Source organism: Anolis carolinensis, chromosome 6 (genome assembly GCF_035594765.1).
Source record: "Anolis carolinensis isolate JA03-04 chromosome 6, rAnoCar3.1.pri, whole genome shotgun sequence".
Taxonomy (NCBI): Eukaryota; Metazoa; Chordata; class Lepidosauria; order Squamata; family Dactyloidae; genus Anolis; species Anolis carolinensis.
In genome coordinates this window covers 107,052,915-107,076,459 of record NC_085846.1, presented here as the reverse complement: position 1 = coordinate 107,076,459, position 23,545 = coordinate 107,052,915, and the positions used below count along the sequence as shown (strand labels likewise).

The 23,545-nt window shown below is 38.2% G+C and overlaps 1 protein-coding gene across 6 annotated transcripts in view; it reads right to left on the bottom strand.

Annotated features, from left to right (window-relative positions):
• The window catches only part of dip2c (disco interacting protein 2 homolog C), a 332,595-nt gene that overhangs the window by 131,156 nt on the left and 177,894 nt on the right, over positions 1–23,545 (bottom strand). For 4 of the 6 annotated variants that reach the window (XM_016994243.2, XM_016994244.2, XM_016994245.2 and 1 more), the window contains exons 2-3: positions 11,902–11,973; positions 8,395–8,568 (exon numbers count right to left, since the gene is read on the bottom strand). In XM_016994243.2, coding sequence (XP_016849732.1) covers positions 8,395–8,568; positions 11,902–11,973 — 246 coding nt within the window. The remainder of the gene's footprint in view (positions 1–8,394; positions 8,569–11,901; positions 11,974–23,545) is intronic. The other 2 variants (XM_016994247.2, XM_003221935.4) reach the window with 1 other exon arrangement.

The following is a 23,545-nucleotide window of genomic DNA, read 5'->3' as shown; positions in this document are numbered from 1 at the left end:
CTGTTTGGTGGGAATGCTTCCAAACAAAAACTTTGCTAGGTCTTACTTTTGGGGGAGGCCTTATATTTAGCAATTAAGCAAAATCTCTACTAGGTCTTATTTTCTGGGGATGTCTCATTTTCGGGAAAACAGGGTAATAATAAATAGAGTAAAATAATAAATGTGATAATAATAAGATCGGAGTGAAATAATAAATGTATTAATGATAATAAGAAATAGAGTAAAATAAATGTAATAATACCAATAATAATAGAGAAAATAATAAATGTAACATATATTCTCGAGTATAAGCTGACCCAAATATAAGCCAACCAGGACCCACACCTGAGTATAAGCCGAGGGGGGCTTTTTCAGTCTTTAAAAAAAGGGCTGGAAAACTAGGCTTATACTCGAGTATATACAGTAAATCATCACCCTGGTCTGCAATGTAGATGAGGATTATGCAGTCTAAATACTGACCTTTGATATGTACCCACGAAAATGCCACATATCAAGCACTGCACCAAAACACCAGCAACGCTAGTACCACAACTTGGAAAAATGTGACAGTGTAAGGATCATCGCACCAATGAAATATGAGATGTAGGTGGCAGGGTTAGAATTGCAGAACAACAGCACAAAATACAATCTTTAAGAAAACGAAGAGTCCTTTCTTTACAAGACAAATGCCACTCTTCTATTGTTCAATGGACTGAGGGCCTCATAATCTTAACAATATTTAAATGTAAGGCATATAGGTGTCAACTTTGAATGGAATACCTACTTGGATATCTGGTCATTTTCTTGAGGTTTGTAAATAATTTCCCACTACAACATTTTAAATTCATTTTTAATTTGTCCTTCTGGAATGATATTTGTATTAAAAATGTAAATAAACTAAGGACATTTTAAAAGAGTCCAACCGTGTAATACTGCAAAACATAATACAAGCTGAGAATCATTTCGTATGGCCAGACCTACCACTGGTTGCCAACTAGCTTAGCGAAGGTACATCAGCTGACCTTTGTGAATTCCCAGGGGACTGGGCAGCCATTCAAACAAAGTGAGAGAGACAGTGAGCAAGTTAAACAAATCCAGAAAGAAACATGTGCTGGGTCACCAGTTACTTGTATTGATTTTGCGCATAAAATCAAACTCTACTCATTGAGCCTTTGCAAAACAGTTTTCTTAGCTCTTTAGCTCAATGAACCCCATCTGCTGCTTGCAGATGTTATTAGGTCTGACTCCTCCATGGAAATACGGATTGCTATGTACAGGACTTAAGGAGAAGCATGTTGATGATGTAGAACGTTTGCTGTTTGCACAGTGGCATCTCAGGAGAAGCAGCATTCAAGGGAGAGATATGAAGCAAGTGAAATGCACTGGGATGGATTAGTGCTGTGCATCACCCTGACAAATGATTCAAAATAAATACAAGCTAATTGAAATAATCAGTTCAGCGTCTCTTTTCAAACGGCATCATGCAGTTGTGCTCAGAGCAGGCGGCTGCTCTATTTTAGGTCGATAAATTAGAAACCATGGTGTTATAAACCATGAGGTGGAGGCGGGGAAGCTGAACCAGTTATAGAAATGCAGATAGTTCATGGCTGAAAAATTACCCCTAATTTCACACTATGGGTTCTTCTCTGGGACCACCACCAGCTTTATGTACTGGTGGACACTCTTCTAACAGATGTTTTGATTCATTCTGAAACAAGCTGATCTTATTTGTAAACAAAGAGGGATACTTCGTCTTTTTGTTTTGGTTATGGTATTCCCATTCTGCATGAAATCCATTGGCGACCTTGGGCAAGCCTTAGAAAAAGGCAACAGCAAACTTTCTTTGAACAAACCCATGATAGGATGTCTCCTTAGGGTTGCCATAAGACAGGAAATGACTTTGAAGACACACAACAACAAAGCCAATTTTTTTTAAAAAATCTGTAACAGAAGAGTAGGTAGAATATCAAATGAAGCAAACTGGAAACCATGAACTTGGGTGCACTAGACCATTCTGCATCATTGTTTCAGCATGGCGGGACAAGACTGCCCCCTAAAATTGTCAATTACAGTAAAGTCTCACTTGTGATATTTTGGTGCTAAATTCATAAATACAATAAGTACTACATAGCATTACTGCGTATTGAACTACTTTTTCTGTCAAATTTGTTGTATAACATGATGTTTTGGTGCTTAATTTGTAAAATCATAACCTAATTTGATGTTTAATAGGCTTTTCCTTAATCTCTCCTTATTATCCAACATATTTGCTTATCCAACATTCTGCCGGCCCGTTTACGTTGGATAAGTGAGACTCTACTGTAATTGTCAATGCGCCTGGGCTGTGGCGCAGGTGGGAGAGCAAGCCAGTGTAATTAACTGCAATGAATCACTCTGACCAGGAGGTCATGAGTTCGAGGCCCGCTCGGAGCCTATGTTTTTTTGTCTTTGTTCTATGTTAAAAGGCATTGAATGTTTGCCTATATGTGTAATGTGATCCGCCCTGAGTCCCCTTCGGGGTGAGAAGGGCGGACTATAAATGCTATAAATAAATAAATAAATAAATAAAAAAATTGTCTTTTAATCGTGCTTTATCTCTTGTTTTAATGATGTATCCCACCTCATGCTGTAGGAAGAGGTGGGTAATAATAATAATAATAATAATAATAATAATAATAATAATAATAATTATTATTATTATTATTCTCCTCCTCCTCCTCCTCTGGATGGAGTTAGCCTTTTTTGCTGCTGCATCACACTGTTGGCTCCTGTTCCATTTGTGATCCATGAGACTCCTGGGCCATTTTCTCGGGGGCTGCTGTCAAGCCAGGTGTTGTGCTCTACATCTTTGTTTCCTTTCTCTTTTTTGCTTCAAAGAGAGCCTTCCCAGATGGGGCCCAGTCGCTTTCCATCCCTCTCCTATTGTCCTCTATTACACACCTGAGCCTGCATGGATTTCCTACCCATTTATTCTGGAACTTGAAATGCTACATGATTTATTTTGCATAAATATTTGAAAGACAGTGAAAAAAGCTGATAGGAAAAGAATCATTTCATTTCAACTGTTGTGAAAGAACAGAGTTCGGGGGATAGCATGAATGGTCAAAAAGGCAAATAAATGGGTTCCAGAGCAAAGCAACCCTCATTTCCCCTTAAAAGCCAAAATAACTAAAGTGAGATTATGGCACTGTGAGATTATCATAAGACAATACGTCATTGTTGTCATGTCATTTCTGATTTATATGAACTCTAAGCGGTTTTCTCGACAGCAGCGAGTTACCCTAAGCTGTCCTCTGAGGCTGAGAGAGTGTGACTTGCTGATAGTCACCCTGTGGGTTTTCATGGCCAAGTGGGAATTCAAACCTTTAGTAGCCCAGTGTCCTAGTCAAACGTTGAAATCACTCCACTCTTGAGACAACATGGCTTTTGAGAACGTCAACATTGTTTGGTAAAGTTGAAGGCAGTAGTGAAAGGGGATGAATGGATTAGAGTTGAATAGACTCAATCAAGGAAGCCCTGAGTTTGCAAGACTGGAATGGTGCGGTTAACAACAGGGCGTTTTAAAGGTCTCTACTTCCTACAGTCATCTTAAGTTGAAGCTGATTTGACGCCAATCCTTATAAATCCCGAGAAGCAGCAGTTGAAAAAACCAGCACGATAATGTGATTTTAACTTTTCAATTTCCTTGAAAGTGAATTGTCTTTTTTTTCCTGTGTGTTTTCCTTCCAACTGAGAGGTGTTATTTTTTTTAAAAAGAATATCAACACACACTTCTCTGGCATAAAGTCCTAAATGGGAAAATGTCTAATTTAATTTACTGCCTTTATTAAAGGTCAGAATAGAATACGGGATTCAAAACCCCATTCAACATTTTCTTTCCCTATTTACAGAAGATATAAATATAACTTTTCATGGCTTCTTCCCAATTTTTCTTGAAGACAGCGGAATCAGAATGCAAATTGCTATTAAATGTTCAACAATGCCAGAAAGTTCTACTATTTGTTTTTTTAAAAACCTTTTTTTCCTTCCAGGATAAAGCACAGCACAAAATATTGAGCAGACACTTTTGTATGAGACACAAAACCCTTGCAGAATATTAAATGCTAAGAACGCAGTGGAGTGTTGCAATCAACAAGAAGGTGGCATTAACAGAGGCATTAGTCACCTGCCTGGCACATCGAACAATGCCATTTTTTGCAGTGATAAGAAGGAGTTTTCATTTCGTTTTCTGAAACAGAGTTTCTTCCATTTACAAAACCATATAATACAGAAGATGGAAGGACAACATATACAGTGGTCCCCAGTATCCACTGGGGTCTGGTTCCAGGACCCGCCATGGATACCAAAATCTGTGGATGCTTAAGTCCTATTATGTGCAACAGTGTTGCAAAAGCATCCCTATTTTCTTTTATCCTTTTGAAATAAAAGCGAAAGAAAACCAAAACAACCAGTGCCAACAACTGTTTGAAATGCTAATTCTACATGAAAACATTAAGAGTTGGAAGAGTGTGGAAGGAAATCCTGAATCAAAAGAACGAGTTATGTGTAGAAGCTCCACGGGCAGGAAGCAGTTGAAGAAGATGACATGTGACAGTATAACAAGGGTTTGTCTGGCGGAAGAACACAAGTGGCCAATTTAGTTAAACAGAACTGCAGCAATCATTTATCATACTGCCAATAAGGACTGAGTATCCCTTATCCAAAATGCTTGGGACCAAAAGTGTTGCCTTTTCCCCCTACACACACTGAGATTGTGTATTTGCATATATGTACATAATGAAATATCCTGGGATCCAAGTTTAAACATGAAATTCACTTATGCTTCCTATATAACTTACACAAATACTCTGAATGAAATTTTATACAGTATTTTAAAAACATTTGTGCATGAAACAAAGACTGAATAGTCGGAAAGCATAAGTGTTGCTCTCTCAGGTATCCCTGTGTACAATTTTTGATTTTGGAGTATTTTGGATTTCAGAATTCATTATATGGGATGTTTCACTTGTGCCTCTCCCAGCATCTTTCTTAACTGGCTTATGCAGACCACAAATGTGCCTCTTTTGCTTTGTGGTGCTTGAAAAGAAACCAGTAAGATCCTTCCCTAGTTTGTAAACATGTATGCATATATCCCTGATTCCATCCCTGATCAAATGAAAGCGTATTGAGAAACTCATATTAGAAACCTGCATGGAATGGATTTAAGACAAAGCCTGGCTTTTGAAACAAGCTGGATTGGAAATGTCTCTTATGCACCAAGCCATGAAGTTTTGTTAACTCTTCAGGGTATCCTCTGGGGAGATAGGGTGGAATGCAAATAAAGTTTTATTATTATATTATTATAACTGTTTTGAGATTTCTTAAGAATGGAAGCACCTAGTTACAAATAATTAACGGTTATTATTTCAGATATTTGCAGTAAGACATAACTAAGGAATAACTTCATTCCTTCTGAAGGGTAACTTATTTTAGTTACTTTTACAGCTACAGGGGTGTGTGCTCTTGGTATATGTTTTATATCACAGCCTAGCATATTTTCCCAAAAAACACAGGAATAAAACATTATGTTACCCCTAAGGAGCAAGAAAGCAAAATCTTTCCTTTTGCTCAACTACTGCTATTAGCATTACTATTACAGTAGAGTCTCACTTATCCAACATAAACGGGCCGGTAGAATGTTGGATAAGCAAATATGTTGGATAATAAGGAGGCATTAAGGAAAAGCCTATTAAACATCAAATTAGGTTATAATTTTACAAATGAAGCACCAAAACATCATGATAGACAACAAATTTGGCAGAAAAAGTAGTTCAATACGCAGTAATGCTATGTAGTAATTACTGTATTTATGAATTTAGCACCAAAATATCACGATATATTGAAAACATTGACTACAAAAATGTGTTGGATAATCCAGAACGTTGGATAAGCGAGTGTTGGATAAGTGAGACTCTACTGTACTTCTTGGGGAGGATGGGACTTATCATTAAAAAAAGACACTACTTACTTTAAAAAAGTAACTTTCTAAGCTTAGTTTCGTTGTAACAAGGGAATGTAATAGATTCAAGCATGCAGCCATGTGCCAATGAAATGATCTATCTCAGAATAACAATGGTATTGAAAAGGAACAAAATCCAGCAATGGGTGCTGAGTGGAGTATTCCTACTTGACATATTCTCTTAAGAGTAGAAGGCAATCTCAAGCTTAATAAATTTACCAAAAGTGGAAGAAACTGGTTTAACATAATCCCTCCTAGCAGTTTGCTGTTATGGGAAGGGCAGAGAATCCATTGGCAAAACACATGCAGAAGATCTCCCGTTCAATAAACAAATCAATAAATAAGACCAGACAACAGATGGTTGAAAAGACCCCAGTCAAAGCCTTTAGGGAGTTACAACTAGTCAAAACAGACTAAACTGGGAATAATCTGACCTGGTAGTTCTCCTGTCTGCTGGTCTGCCTACACTGATAACGTGAGTTATCTTCCCTTCTCCTTGCAAAAAATGCTCATAAGCATTCTGTTAGACATATAGAAAATCTAGCTAATTACATGGAATCACATGGCTGGGAAATCCCTCAGAAAATATCATAACAATGTCCGCAGACACTTAGAACAGGAATTGTCACATGTGTGTCTTGTGGGGCATACTTTCTTTCCTTTGCTGATTCACTGATCAAAGCTAGGAATAAAATACTAAGACTCAGAAGTGGTAGTTGTATTCCAAAGCTCTGAAATTTTTATCCTTTTTTAACAGTGCCATGCTGGCTAGGGGTATTCTGGGAGTTCTAGGTGTTTCAAAATGTAGAAATTTGCAATCAATACCTAAGTTATGCTCCTTTCACAAATCCAGTAGAGTCTCACTTATCCAACATTCTGGATTATCCAACGCAGTCTGCCTTTGTTTTCGTCTGTCAATGTTTTTGTAGTCAATGTTTTCAATACATTGCGATGTTTTGGTGCTAAATTTGTAAATATAGTAATTACTACATACAGTTACCGTGTATTAAACTGCTTTTTCTGTCAATTTGTTGTAAAACATGATGTTTTGGTGCTTAATTTGTAAAATCATAGTGTAATTTGACATTTAATAGGCTTTTCCTTAATCCCTCCTTATTATCTGACAAGTTTGCTTATCCAATGTTGTGCTGGCCCGTTTATGTTGGATAAGTGAGACTCTACTGTAAATCCACTTTCAGTTTCATCAAAATATTTATTCCTTTTTGAACATAATTGAGGAAACTCAGAAACACTTTCCAGATCTACTCCAAATCAAGCACAAATCTAATAACAGAACCTAATCTTTCCTCTGCCCACCTCTATTTTAATAAAACATTTGCACAGTTGCTCAAATGAAACCTGTTTCATTTTTAGCTTGCTTTGTTTTGCTTCTGGGCACCTTTCCTATCTTACAAATACTCAAAGCTGCTTACAAAATAATGTGATATTAAAAGGCTGAAAGGTTCAGCCTCTGGGGAAGAAGATCAAGCCGCCTAGGCTCATCCATTTGTGTTCAGGTTAGGTCACCCAAGAAAAAAAGAAGCCAAGGCCAAGAAACCCCAATAAGCAGGCAAAACTAACTGATTTTTCAAAAAAGATACGACGGATTCGCAGCACCACAATGACTATTAAGAGTCCAAGATCATCCTCAACATACCATTAGAAAATTCAATATCTTCCTGTTGTGTGCCTTCAAGACATGGCTGCGTTCCTTCATTATACTGCACTGACTCCAGACAGTGAAAAACATTTCCCAATAGAAATTGTAATAAATATTTCTTTAGATCGCTCATCTGATTCTGGCTTTTACATAGCAGAGAATGCAAGCAATGTATGAGGACTGTAATGCTTCCATCCCAGAAGCAGCTGGTAGCTCATGCCAATGGGGTGATGAATGCATTACAGGTGTTGTTTTAAGCTTTTAAAGAGCTATCCAAGGTGCTGGATCTATTTTAGAGCTCATGTTCCACAACTCGGGTAGTTCCCATAAAGTCTGGATTAAATCCAGAGCAGATTTGTTGTCTCACTGACAAGGAAATCATCAGTCACCTTTCTTCCATCCCCCCTTTTCCCAAATCTACTTCTTGGACTAGAACTGCTTTCCAATTTCCAAACTCTTGGAAATCCTACAAATCTAACTCTGAAACATATTGGCTTATCATTCCTCTACTCAAGCAGAAAGGCTGATATTTTAGGGGATCAAAATATACCTTGGGAGATGAAGCTCATTGAATGATTTGATGCAACATGCAATGGGAGTGTAGTGGTTGTCAAGTCTGGGATTTCATGGATGGCTTTTCGAAACACAGTCTCTTTATTATAATGGCTTTCCAACAAAGGATTAATCCACCCCATAGATTCATTAAAAGACATCAATATATAAAATACACATATATACAGGGATATGTTGTGCTCACCAAAACGAAAGTAAAAGAGAGGCCGGTTTGCGGCTGTGCTGTGCGGTGCTGAGCGCTCTCTAGCTGCTGCTTCCCGGATGTCACAGACCCCAATGTTGCTAGTGCGGAGCGTCCTCCTCGCGGCCCCTTCACTGTGCTGCAGTCTACACCGTACCGCGGCAGCTCCATTCGCCGCTGTAACAAGTCGAAAAAAACTAATTAAATCAGGTTTAGTTTTTTTACATTTGTTACAGCAACGGATGGAGCTTCCGCTCCCATGCAGTGAAGTGTGTGCCCACGCAAGCCCATGCGTGGGCACACACATCATGTACACATACAGGCGTGCGCATACATGCATGCACACGCACACACATATATAAACACTACAGTACAGAGCCACAGAATCAATTTCCCACTCTGCCAACATTGGTGTTTGTAATGTCAGCAAAGCAGCAGCAAGAGGATTGGATGCTGGGACAGTGGGGAACTGCCTTGTGGTTTACTGTCAGTCTGGTGGGCACCTTTCCAAAAAGGTAAAGACACTGTAACCAAAAAATGTCATATGTGGAATGCCGCCATTCTTTTTGGAAAGTTTTGGGACATGCCATTCAATTGCAAGGTCAGTCACCAATCTTGATCCAAGCTTGTTTCCCTCAACAGACTGCCATAAAAGGCTGAAAGGTTAAAGGTACTCCGAACCATTCTGCAGTTCACCTTGCCCTTGAAAACATTTTTTTTTCCACATCCTGTATTTGTATGGCTTAAGGGTCAAATCAGTCCCACCATAAACACCAATTTTGTTTGGAAATGAGCAAAGACACATATATAGAAACGTAACAGTAAAAGATTTGTAACAGTAAAACACATAAAAGATTTGCCAGTCCTAAGAAGAAGCAGAAATCTGTCCATTTTGGGACACTAAATTAACAACTTGTAATGGGGTAGACTAGATCTTGGGCTAGATCTCTTGTTCTTGGACTAGATTTGTACAGAGTAAATTTTGCCTCATTTGATAGTAATGTACACAAGATGTGTCAACGGAAGCATATTTAGTATTTTTCAAATCTGTTTTGATTTTATAAAGGGTAAGAATCTAACTGTTACAATTCTACAAATTTGTGTTGGAAAGTATATCGTTAGTGTCACAGTAAAAGCAGATTTTGCAGGGTTTAGAGCAGGCACTGGCAAACTTCAGCCCTCCAGGTGTTTTGGACTTCAACTCCCACAATTCCTAACAGCCGGTAGGCTGTTAGGAATTGTGGGAGTTGAAGTCCAAAACACCTGGAGGGCCGAAGTTTGTTCATGCCTGGGTAAAAGGCAGGACCTTGTTATCCTGTAAAACTTCTTTGTACTACAACTCCCAGAATGCTCATATTAGCATGCCCAGTGGGAGCTATAGTCCAATACAGCAGACTTTCAAAACTCTTTCGAACTTGGGTTCAGTTATCACTATAAAAACCGAACACAAGTTTGACCTTATTTCTATTATTCTTTAAATACTTGAACTTGAACTTATTACCTGGGAACTGGGAGTCTTTGCACAGTCAGCATCATGTCTGAATCTGAGAGTATATGATCACAGAATAATGTACATGAAAGAGCTCAAAAGGGCCATTTAATCTAAACCTGTCAGTGCAGGAATCCCAAGTTAAAGCAATCTGGAGAGGGGACATCTACAAAAACATCTAGCACAAAAGAGCCATCTATTCCACTGTTGAAAGGTTCTTATCATCAGGAAGCTGAAATCTCCTTTTGTTCTAACATGAATCCATTTTTTTTGGGCTATAGCTTCAGTAGCAGCAGACAATAAGCTTGCTCCTTCTTCCACATAATAGCTCTTTAACTATTGAAAGATGATAGGACATCACCTTTGAGTTTTTTTGAGGCTCCTCAACTCCTTTAATCATTTCTCACAGGTTTCATTTCTAGACCCTTTACCATATTGTTTGCACTCCTCTGGAGACATTCAAGCCTGTCAATTTCATTCTTAAGTTGTGTGCCCAACAATGATTTATTACACCAAAGAAATCAGGATTCAAAACCCAACATCAAGCCCTGGCTTATAACTGGCTTCTCATAACATCTTGTTTAAGCATAGAAAATCAAAATCCCGGGCTCTGATAACATGAAATCCAAAATTCACAAGCAGCAACACCTTTATTGGGCCAGCTCCAAAGAATAAAAACATTTTGCAGCTTCACTAGCTTCTTGTGGATTTGGGATTTTGTTGTATTGTGCACAATGACTGCCTATTAAGATTTTTTTGTCCCTCAGATATCATGCTAAGCTATCCAAGACTTGTTGTTTTTTTAGTGTTTTGCATGAGTGGGAGAAAGCAAAGCAGGAAGCAGGTGTAATTTGGACCATGTACTAGTGCAGAATGTGATTACATTATGATTTAATAAGGTAGTATTCCTAGATTAAAGTAGGACTTGAATGCAAGCCACTCTCCCATCGTACTGCTTATGATACTATCAAGCTTGTACAGGGAAGTAGACCAGTGCCTAATATTTGATAAGTAGGTCTCATCTCAAATGAAAATTCCATCTAAGTTGTAAGCTGTAGGTAAGTAAGAAGATCTTAAAACATCCAAGAATGAAAAGGCAGTTACTCAAGCTCCTCAGTCACAAGGTCTGAGTTCTGGGTCATATAGGGTCTATAGTCATGTCAGCTCTTTTTCATTTGCTGCATATAATTTTGTTTAAATACTGTTCTTGTTGTCTCACTTCAAAGGAGTTGCTCCAATGTCCACAGTTTGGTAACATTGGAAAGCACAGGATAGTCTTTCATAGTCTGACACTTTCCAGACATAATTGAAGACTACTTCCATCACGCCCATCTAGCATAATAAATCATGCTCATCACACCCATCCAGTCACAATAAATGTGGATGGTAAGAGTTATAGCTAAATACATCTGCAGAAAATGGGCCTGGAAAAGACTGGCTCATGGATAGGCCAGTCTTCGCAGATCAAAAATGTTCAGCCACACTGGACTAATGTTAGGTATTTTGCCACTTCTTTTAATGCAAATTTAGGTAGGGTAGATTTATTCTTAAATCCAATTATGTTGTTATTTACTAGCCCTAGACATCTCCATGCAAGCAATTCACTTGTAGGTGGGAATAAGAATGAGAATCCTTTTCGTTTGTTTTAAATGTTGAAGTTTGCTAATTGTTTCTTTTTGAGTGTTACATGTCTATCTCTAATAGTTTTACCTCTTTAAATCTGACCAAGTTAACCTTCCCTCCAAACTAATCCAGTCCCAGTTCCTATGCCATTGGCAAGGATTGACATTAGGGAGTGCATAGGTGGGTAAATTTTCACCATATAATTGTACAAGACATACATCTCCACACCATAAAAAACAAAAACAAACCCCAGATAGAGAGAGAAATGTACATACATTGCACAATAGTGACAGGTTGCTTTGTGCTCCACATTATTTTCCCCCCAAACACATTAATATTCTGGTCTAATGATCAATACACATGACAGCTCTATGCATTCCTTGTAGATCTCTACATACCTGGAGGTTGTGGCAAGTAGGCCCCAATTAATTTTGATCTCTTCTTTTCATAGCCCTTCTGTGTGATGTCACCTGCCAAGGAAAGCAAAGGAAAATCAATAAAGGCTTGAATGAAGACACCATCCGGCTGCTCAAGTTGAAGCAGCATATGCTTTGCCACTGCGGGACTGTCTGTTTGTCTTGACGACTGTAATGAATGGACAATTGAAAGTACATTACATTCACTCTGCCTACAAAATTTAATTTACGCTGCAGCCATTTTTGGCAGCTAAACACTCAGCACAGTTTTATACCGGCTGTATGGAAAGTCCAAGAATTAGAAAGGATTGCATTGTCGTTTGGATATTCTGCTACACAAAACAGCATCAGCTTTCATTAAGTTAATCAACAGCGGATTATATAGAATGCTTGGTCCACTAATGGCTGGCAAAAGACATTACCAATTAGCATTTTCTCCATTATTAATGGGATTCTTTGATCAAGCATGAAGGGTGTACAAAAGATTTGGAACTGTTGGTTCACTATTTAAATAACAATATAAACATTTGGCTAAGCATTTAAGCCCTACTTCAAGACAAAGCCCCAAAGCATCAAAAGCATTGCACTTCTCATAATCAAACTGTAAAAAGAAACTAATTCCATCTCTTCAGATGTGCAGTTGGAAGACATTTTCTAACAGGCAAAATGAACTTCACAACACCTAAAAACTGAGTTGTATGAGCTTGAACAGCTACTGAATTGGGACACTGATGTATTGCTCTTCTAAACAGATCACAAAATTTAAGCATGAGTCACAAACATGGGTTTATATTAGCTATAAAAACCAAAGGCACTTTCTGTTCAACTTTCCAGAATGGACGTATGAACTGGATGTTTGGTTGCTGCTATGGGTAGCAGCTCCGCAACTATACTTCTAATGTATGCATTCTACACAATTCACATTGCCTGCAGCTCTGTGCTTGTATCCCTACCACACCTGAATGGGATATGACATTCGACATTCAGTTCATTAAGAAATCTTGTGTCTGCAGGAGCTCTGCATCTCCAATGGATACACACCTCACATGCAAGTAGACCATTCAAAAAGCAATTGAATCTATTTTAGCCTCAACAATAAACAAATGCAACTGACTCTTTTAACCTGAAATATTATGCAAAGTTACGCATAAAATTTCCATACTGCTTTTCTGCTTAACAGCATTCTCACAATGATATATAGTTAGCCCTCAACAGCAACCATGTGAAAATAGAAAAACCATGAACCAAGAAAACACTTTTTAAAATCCGAAAACACCTCCAGGAATATCTAGGTCAGTGGTATTCAATCTGTGGGTCCCCAGGTGTTTTGGCCTATGACTCTCAGAAATCCCAGCCAGTTTACCAGCTGTTAGGATTTCTGGGAGTTGAAGGCCAAAACATCGGGGGACCCACAGATAGACAACCATTGTTCTAGGTCTCCAGCACAACCCATGGCTAGCTTCCACTTGAAGTTAACCACTGGAGGAGAGTCTCTCTAGGGATCTCTAAGTTCTCCAGCATAACTTCTGGTGGGAGTGGACCACAGAATTGTGCTGAAGGACCTCAAAAATCCACAAATGTGGAGGGGCCAACTGTACAACAAACTCCTTTACTAGTGAGTACATGCCACTGCAAAATCTCCAACATTTCACAGACGAAAACTAGATATGTGAGGCTAAACAACATCAGAATGTGATCAAGAGGGCAAAAGTTATCAGTGAGGAACAATAAATAATATAGAAGAGGCTCCAGTAGTTTGCTTTTGCTTAAGTCTACAAGGAAGGGCAAGCTTTTACTTCCCCCATCCAAACTACTTTTGCACTTTGCACTCATTTTGCAGCAACAGAGATAAAACAAGGATGAATGAGAAAGCAGTAGGAGGAGAGGAACTTGCACGTTGAAAAGTCGTATGACAGCGGATTACTAGGGACTGTCTTGTGAAATCAGGGCAATCGGAAGATATATCATTTAGTTCAACATGACTTACTTTGGAGTAAATCTAACCAGGCTTATGCTGAAGTCCACAAAAATGATATTTCATAGTCCAAGAATTTAAGAAACAAAATAGTGGACAACTTTGTAGGGTAGGTGGGAGAGTTAGTTATTTTACAGCTCAAGTTGTCATAACAGGCAGTGTGGCCTGGATATTGATTCAGTCTGATGTAAGCCAACAGTGTATGTATTTTTGCTTGGTTTTGTTTTTGATGTGGATTTAAGGATTGGGTAGTATAGACTCTGAAAAAGTAAGTAAACTTAAGTATGAATCATGCAAAGTTTGAGTTGAGTAATCAGTTCAAAAAGCCAGCCAACGTTGCTACACTAGATGCTTCTGATATATACATGATTAAGAACTAGAACTAACACCATCTAGAAAAATTGGAAAGCAATTTTGTTTTCCTCTCTAGTTCAGATACTACCTACATAGTGATAGATATAAACTAAGGAGTTATTTATTTGGGTTGTTGTGCATTTTCCGGGCTGTATGGCCATGTTCCAGAAGTATTCGCCCATTGAGGATGCCTGCCATAAATGTAGGTGAAATGTCAGGAGAAAATGCTTCTGAAACATGGCCATAATGACCGGAAAATGCACAACAACCCAGTGATTCCGGCCATGAAAGCCTTCGACAACACAGTTATTTATTTGCTTTAATAAAAATAAATATGTTGTCCTGATTGATAAAATGCAGCACATGAGATGGCATGACAACACAGATGCCCAGCTCTTCTCCTTCCCCATTGACCTCAATGACAAAAATTCTGCAGTGCAGATAACCCAATAGCAAGTGTCTTTCTGAGATATGTGTTTATTAAAACATATAAGAAATTCTGATTTTCATTCATTTGATACACTCATTTGAAAAACATCAACGGATCAGAGAACATGTTCTATCTTGCTTTTGTTTTCCTTTTCAGAACTGGTCTTTAGAAATATAATTTGAAGAATGGATGACAAGGAAATAAAACTCATCAATGGTGGCAAGATCGCACACTCCAGCTTATTGCTAACTGTAGAAGAAACAGGAGGAAATATTCCCTGTTTCCTGGCAACCATGTTAGAGGAAGCAATAACAAATTAACAGTATATTCCCATGGATAGTCAGAGCTGTTTGCGTGTAAGAAAATGAACTGCAGGTTGAGCTTCTCTTATCCAGAATTCTGAAATCGCCAATACTCCAACATCTGAAATTGTCCACTTGAGTGGCTGAGATAGTGACTTCTGCTTCCTGATCATTGAATGTACTCAACCTTTGTTTCATGCTCAAAAATATATTAAAATTACTTTGAGGTGTATATGAAACATAAACAATTTTGTATTCAGACTTGGGTCCATCTCCAAGGCATCTCATGATGCATATGCAAATATTCGAAAATCTGTGGGGTAGGGGTTAAAAATCCAGAACACTTCTGGTCCCAAGCATTTCACATAACGGATACTCAACCTAAATGTGAGTCAGTCCCTAGACCTACAGTTCCTACACGATATGCCACCCATAACCAAGAGAGCTACATAATAATTAGCTAAGGTTCCACAATTGGAACTACATCCCTCAAAGTGGGTTGGGGGGATGTGCATACAATTGATGTATGTTAATGATCTATATTAGTGATGAAGAATGTAATCAGTAAATCTATATGCCTGCTTTATCTACTGTCTAGGTGGCAACTATGGACCCAAAAGTTCCTGATGTCTTTATGGTTTCATATCTTTAATCCAAATTTGGAGTCAATTGTGCTTTAATAGAAATTTTTTCATTCTGTAGCAGGACACACGGCCACCTAATAGTAGCACAATGTAGTTCATAGCATGAGAAGATAGGTATAATAGCCAAGAGAGAGAACACACAGATTGCCAGCAGAACATCCTACTTCAATCCCTAGAGAAAATCATGGAGTCACTGTGCCAGCCTCCCCACCGCAAAATGAAAAGTGGCCAGAAGTTAATACTTGCTTTTTAACTCCCCCCCCCCCCTCGGTGTGTGTTTGATTATCCAGGATTTTTTTTAAAAATTGGTAACAATATCTTGTGCTGGAAACGGTGAGAACTACATTCAGTCTGAGCAGTCTGTTATTAGTGTAGAACAGTGGTTCTCAACCTTTTTTGATTAGGAACCACTTGACCAGGGATCACTTTAACCAGGAACCACTTGACCAGGAACCACTTTGACCAGGGACCACTCTCCAACATTAGTATCAAAAGAGAAACAAATCAGTTTTTGGTCAACTTTAGATTTGGTCTGGCTATTTGGGGTGCTGATTCAGAAAATTGCATTGGATAGACCACATCAGCTCAAATTTCTGGTGCAAAATACATGCCATCCAGTAGTTGCCATCTGCTCGCCCACAGAAAACCATATTTAATACCTAGAGCTTATGTGGTCTTTCCAATGCAATTTTCTGAACCAGCAAGCCACATAACCCCAGGAGTAGACCTAAAAATGAAGACACCAAGGTGCCCCCGCCTCCAGGTGCCACATGGAATGACTCCACTCAGGAGGAGGCGGGAGGAGGAGGAGAAGCAGCAGTCAGGAGGCTTTTTGTGGGTAGTCAGCCTCTCTCCTCCTGGTATCCCCATTTCCTTGGCACTATAAGAGTGCCAATCACAAGTGCAAGACCAGTAACTCTCGTTGCAAAGATGTAATAACAGTGAGGTCGTGGACCATATTTTAGTTCTTGGGGACCACAGGTTGGGAACCATTAGTGTAGAAGGACAAAATGGTCCTAGTTGGTATCAGGTAGCCCCAAGATACAAACTGTTGGGTGCTATGAAAAAAAGTTTGGAAACAGAAAAATCATGTTTCCCAATGTTTACTTTAAAAAAGTGAACTACTGTATTTCTTCAATTATTAAGATGCTATCGATTATGAGACACTCCAATTTCAGTAACACCGCCGCCAACAAAAATATATAAGATACACCTTAGATTTGAGGACACAACCCATTTTATAGATATTTATATAGGGAAAAGGTGTGCCTTAGAATCAAAGAAATACAGTATCGGAAAGCTTGGAAAAATCCCAGGTTTGGGTTCTCGATTTAAGCCAAACAATTCAAGGGAATAATCAGACATAAAGAATTAGACTGAATCCAGATCTTTCCATCTGCTATTATCACAAACGGAAAATTCTAATACAAACTGTTCCAGTGAAGATTTGTGTACTTGTATGATAGTGTCACCACAATCTCTCAAAATGCTCTCAAAAATGATACACCAATTTGTGGATGTTATAAATTAATGCCTGCCTTCTTTCCCCCAAATCCATTCTATCCTCCCAACATTTGTGTTATTTTACAGCTCGTTCACAGCTGATGACTCAAATTCACTGTCAGCCACTTGGCAAGAAAGATTCGAATGAAACAAAGCTCCTCATAAGAAGTGTTATGACTCACTGATTTCTCCCACTGATGATGCAGTCTCGCTGTCTGCCCTTCCAAAAATACACAAGGAGACAAGGAATTGCAGGTTTGTAGAGGAAGACAGTTGCAGAAGTGAAAGGGGAGGAAAGGCACCAAGAAAAGATATTTTGCAACCCAGTGCATGGCTTCTGCCAGGAGCCAAACATTCAAGCAACTCCACAGACTTAAAGATGCACTGGATTAGCTGAACAGATCCCTTCCAAACCACTTGGCAAAACTCTGTTGATGCTGGGTGGATTTTAAAAGCTATTTTAGATGGGTGGGGGGAGAATTTCTGTAATTCAAATCCAAGAAACCCAAAAAAATCACACCAGGCACATATAAAACCATGGGTGTGCCTAAACTGGCTCCATAAATCCCAGCTTTAGGATTCAAAATGTGTAATCAAGCACCATAGCTCTCTTTTCCAATGTTATCTAAGAGTATTTCAGTTTAGCAAAGTTAATCCTATCTGTATTTATAAGAAAAATATTGGACTTGAACTCTTAGGAATTAATAGGATTTCTGCAATACCACAGCAGACAATAGCATAGATCACAATTTCTCTCAACCTCTCTGAAGTAGAATTACTGTAGAGTTTTTTTTCTAACCTTATTTAGCTGGAGTGAGGTTTTCCCCTCTAGAGACATAGAGGTTTCCTCTTCACCCTACTTTTTCTTAGACAGACAATGGGAAGGCACACAATGATTGCTGCATTTTGCAACAGAGAAATACATGAAGAACTTAGGATTCTTCTTGAACATGTAAAATGATAAAACTTTACTATGATTTTTTTTAATCACAATATGAAAATAAACAAAACGTTCCACAAATTTCAACTGTCCTTCAGTCACATTCCTTGCATTACGGAAACTAAACAGCATTCTAACATATATTAAAATGCCTTCAAATGTTAGGCTTGATAAATATATTCTCACTAATACATATCCCATGTGTCGGCACAAATCAACTTTATACTGCATAATGTACACTGCATGAGTCCCCCTGGGGAGATATGGTGGGTTACAAATAAATAATATTATTATTATTGACACAAAGACACAGTATGACATGGCAAATGAGATATATATGCTGGATTTTGTATCACAAAATCACAAGTCTAACACTTCCCAAGTTTTCGGACTGTGTGATGATGATGATGATGATTATTATTATTATTTAATAATATCATGTGCCAACCATATATTTCATTATGCTGGAGAAAACCAAAAACATATATAGAAGTTTATTAGCTGGGTAAGTTTATAAATATTTTTCCATTTCCCATACCCTAATCCCAACCTCAACATACAAAGTACTTATTTTTCTACTTACCCTAAGGACTCCACCACTTCAGGATATCTTGCATACCCAAAATATGATCACTGTTTAGAAACTTTGCTGAACTGAGGCTAAACATCATAAAACAAAAGCTGGAGAAGGCAAGAGCCAGCCTGCAGTTGTTGGGTCAAATTTTCTATCATTTTGTTAACCAGATGGCAAGACTAACTTGCCATAGTCCTGGCTAAAAGCCAGGACTACAGAGCCATTGCAGAGAACGTAAATATTCCATACAGGCAACACTGTGTGGTCCCCGTCGGTCTTTCGAGACTTTCCCTAAGAAAGGAGCATTTATACTGCACGGCTTTTATGGCCTGGATTACTGTAATGTAAACAGAGACTAGTTTAACAGGGAAGCTTTCCATTCCCAACGTTCATTTCGTTATTTGAAGCTTTAACGGACACTTTATGTAATGAAAGCAAATCACTTCCATTTTTGGAATTTTATGGCTATTAGGATAACTCATAATGTTATTTTCTTTACTTTATTGCTTTATAAGGCTGGTGGGTTATCTTTGAAGTGTGGATTCGTTTCTTTCTTTTGTTTTTTGCAGCTGCTTGAGAAATCATCTTTCATCTCTCCTCTTGCTATTAAAAGGTCTAAATCAGCACTGACTGTCAGCATTAGCAACAGTAGTTGAATGCAGATTTTTACAAAAAATAACACAGAGCAAAGAACATGTGTACGAAAGGAGACAGATATACCTATCTCCAAATGTGCCGATTATGACAAAATGCCATTGAGATAGTAGTTTATGACATCTTGTAAATATAGCTGGCTCATACAACAAGCGAGGGTATAACTTACCCCCAGAGCCACCATGGTGTAGCAGTTTGGAGGCTGGACTAGAACTTTGGGAATTTATGGGTTCAAATCCCCACTTGACCATGGAAACCCATTGAGTAACCATGGGCAAGAAACACTCCTACAGCCTTTGAGGAAGGCAAAGGTAAACCTCCTCTGAACAAATCTTGACAAAAACCATCTACCAAAGGGTTGCTTAGGGTGATAAGTCAACAATGACTTGAAGGCACACAACAACAATCTGAGGTGATATGTCGTTGTCGTCCCCCCATACTCGGTCCATTTCTTATATTGCTACAGAATCTGTTTGGATTAGAGTTGTCAGAATCCCTCAGTCAGCATGGTTAATGTACAAGTCAGCTGGGGATCCTATGAGCTATATACCAAGAAATAACTTTTCAAAGCATTACTTCTTTCAGATTCACAAATCTCTGTTTTTGGCAAGGTGTGTAACCGGAAACAGGCAAATTACTGAACTTCTGGTGGGCCAAGACAAAAATATAGCAGGTTGTCTTATGTCAAACGATGGCTATGTTAAGGCTATCTATCCAAGTACTTTAATTGTGTGTTTCTCAATGGCAGGGGGCTGGACTCGATGGCCCTTGTGGTCTCTTCCAAGTCTAGGATTCTCGATACTAATACTTAGATTGATAGTGGTTCTTCTTAGGTAGAAATCTTTTAGACTGTCCACTAACTCATCATTAAAACAAGGAAGAGGTGAGATCCATATTACTTACTTAAATTTAAAGTCACAACTGATTCAATTAGTTTTGCTTAACATAAGTGTGGAAACCAAAAGTGATAATGAAGAAACAGCAAACAGGGCGATAAACTGTAATATGCTGAAGTGATTAGTACAATGAAAAAGCAATTTCCTCTTTGAGAAAAATAAATGGAAATCGAACATAGTCCTTGTAACTAACTGGTTGCAAGCCACTGTCTCACCACTTCCCTCAAAAATAAAGCTTCCCATCTTCTCTGAAACATGGTGCCGTTCCATCCATGCCTGCGGATATCTAAATTTATAATTTTGAAAAATGACTAAGTCTAAAAATCATTACCACTGACTATCTAGTGGAAATCTTCTACTGTGCCATTGCGATTCAGTTGTTCTCAGGAAATCAACTGCAATGTTGCAAGCCTGAATTTATCGCTATATTTTGTTCCATAACCTACTTAGATCTGTTATGTTCTTGTTCCAATTCTAAAGATAATTGCTGAAATTCCTGTTTTCAGAATGCTGCCCAGACAATAACAGGAAAAGTCCTGTAACTTGTTATTGATTCCTTCCCTGTACAGTTTCCCAGTTAACAGCCACCTTACCTTCATGCCACATTCAATATTAAAGACTTCTCGTGTGGAATATTTTAATAAATTAGCATAGATTAACCACAGTGGTATGCTGCAAAATGGCATTTTCAACACACTTTACAAACTCTTACTAGATAATTAAAGAACCCAAGTGCAGGCTGCTTTGACATGGAAGACATGTGAAGAAAACCATGAAGACAATTCACAGATTTCGTCAGCCAGTATTATAAAAGCTGATGGTAAGTATTTAACATAAAGAAAGTAAACCAATAACAGATGCTGCAAGTAACAATACGACAGATATGTTTTAGTAGATTCCCAGAAAAGCAACTGAGATATATGATTTCAACACATTAAAAGAACATAAACTGTAACAAAACACTGACTAGATTCTTATCATGCACCATATTTCTTATATCATGCATGCTATATAATATAGAAATTGAATGCTGGAGTTATAGGACACTTGTGTGAATGCAAAGACTTCAAACAAGCTATTACTGCCACTCCAGATAATGAGATTTTTTCCTCCTCTTGACACATTGTGTTTCATGTCATCTATTCACTAAATTATTTAGTGAATATTCAAAAGAAAATGTAAGTACTGCAAACACTAAGTTGCAGATAACCTGTTTATTATGTGATCTCTTTTATTCCTGAAAACAGCATTAGCCATATCTTATCTAAATGCTTTAAAGGTGTATACTGTATAGCTTTGTTTGGTCAGCAAATATGGATTTAATAAAATGAGATCAAGAAGATTCTTTCTGAAAGCAAAATTTACTCATACAGACTGCAAAGTTTCCCAAGGAGGGAGTAAAATAAGTTCATTACAAGATTATGTTCCCAAAGTTGAATTTACTGGGGTTGTCACTGAGTTTAATATGATAGCTTTGATGTCGAGCACAAAAACTGTGATACCAAAGTACAGATATTCAGTGATGTATAAGTAGGACTGAATAAACCAACTACACTGCATATACAGTCAATGAAATGAGTTGCTGAAAAGAATTGAAAGGTTTTCATTAGAAGAGTTCTGGATAACTATCTTGCATTAAAAGATTGGGCATAAATAATATTTGGATAATATCGGCCCAATTCATACTTCATGAATTAGCCATGCATTACACAAATGTACAGAGTAAGCAAAAGGTCATTTTCTCTTATGTAGCTACACTTATTGGCATTTTTTCCTAGAAATTATCCTGATCATCCCAGCAATGTTATATATCTCTTGGCCATGTGTTCCTTTATGTGACTTTCTGATTTTGCTTTTCTGAGTCTGATGTAAAGCCAGAAATTTCTGGTTTAAACTTTTGTCAAAGGACAAGATGCTTAGTGCAAGTATTATACAAAGCCTGTTGTATGTTATAATCAAAATTAGTCTGGATAACAGAATCAATCTATGTTTTTAAGAAATACTTGTGATCTGACTTTCGGGAATACAGTTTGGAGAAATCAGAATATCTCCTGAAAGCCAGTTAATGCAGAATTTGGCACTGAGAGGCTGAACTCTATCTTGGGATATCTCTATATGTAGGACTCTTCATACTAATGATTGCAAGATACTTTGCAGCTATTCCACTCTTTTGTCTTTAACACATTTTCCACAATAAAGAAAAAAACGGGGAAAATGTTGGGACAAGTAAGGGTTACAAGTGGAATATTACATTGTTGTGAGTTCCTACAACATTCAATTGCTTGAATTGGGGTGAAGGCATGATAACGTCTTGACTGAAATTGTATTATTTAAGAAATATGCTTTATAGTTTTTGAGCTTCAGTTTAGAAGATGTTTGGTGAACATTGGAGAAGTCATGGTTTTTGCTCAGGTAACACTCAATCAGGATTAACATGTTCTAATTGTTAAATCATTGTGTTCCATGTTCATTGTTTGATGGTTGAGAGCTCATGCATATAATTGTAATACATAACCTAAGAATTTACTACTCTCTTACAAGCCAGGACATAAGCTTGTGTCAGAAACATGGAAGCATTTGCGCACTGTGTTCCTCCGTAATGGAAATTTTTTGAATAAAGACAATTAAGCTTCATCTCACCCAAAAAGATACCATCTGTAAGGGTCTCCTTCCATTGGGGGGGGGGGAGACGGGGGACACTCCAAAGATTGGGAGTGAAGCAGACTAAAGGGTCTAACATATGTCAACATTTCCCTTCGGCAGAAGTAAACAAACACTCCCTCCAAAAAACCCTTAGTATTCTAATCTGGTTGTTTCTGAAGACGAATCATCTCAGGATTTTCCATCTTTGCAGAATGCCTTTGTAATTCTGCAACAGGCACTGGAATGAACTAACTGCAAACAACTAGTCACCTGTAATTTGTTTGTTTTTTAACCTTTATACAGAGGTTTTTTTTTGTTTTTTTTCGTGTCAGGAGCAACCGGAGTTGCTTCTGGAGTGTGAGAATTGGCCGTCTGCAAGGACGTTGCCCAGGGGACGCCCAGATGTTTTTGATGTTTTACCATCCTTGTGGGAGGCTTCTCTCGTGTCCCCGCATGGAGCTGGAGCTGATAGAGGGAGCTCATCCACACTCTCCCCAGGTGGGATTCGAACCTGGCAGCTTTCAGGTCAGCAACCCAACCTTCAAGTCACTTAGTCCACTACGCCATCTGGGGGCTCCTATACAGAGGTATAACTACATTAGTCAACATGGTGTAGTGGTTCAAGTGTTAGACAAGGATTCTGGGAGAATAGGGTCTAAATCCCCATTTAGCCATGAAAACTCAATGGATATACTCAGCCCAGAAGCAGAC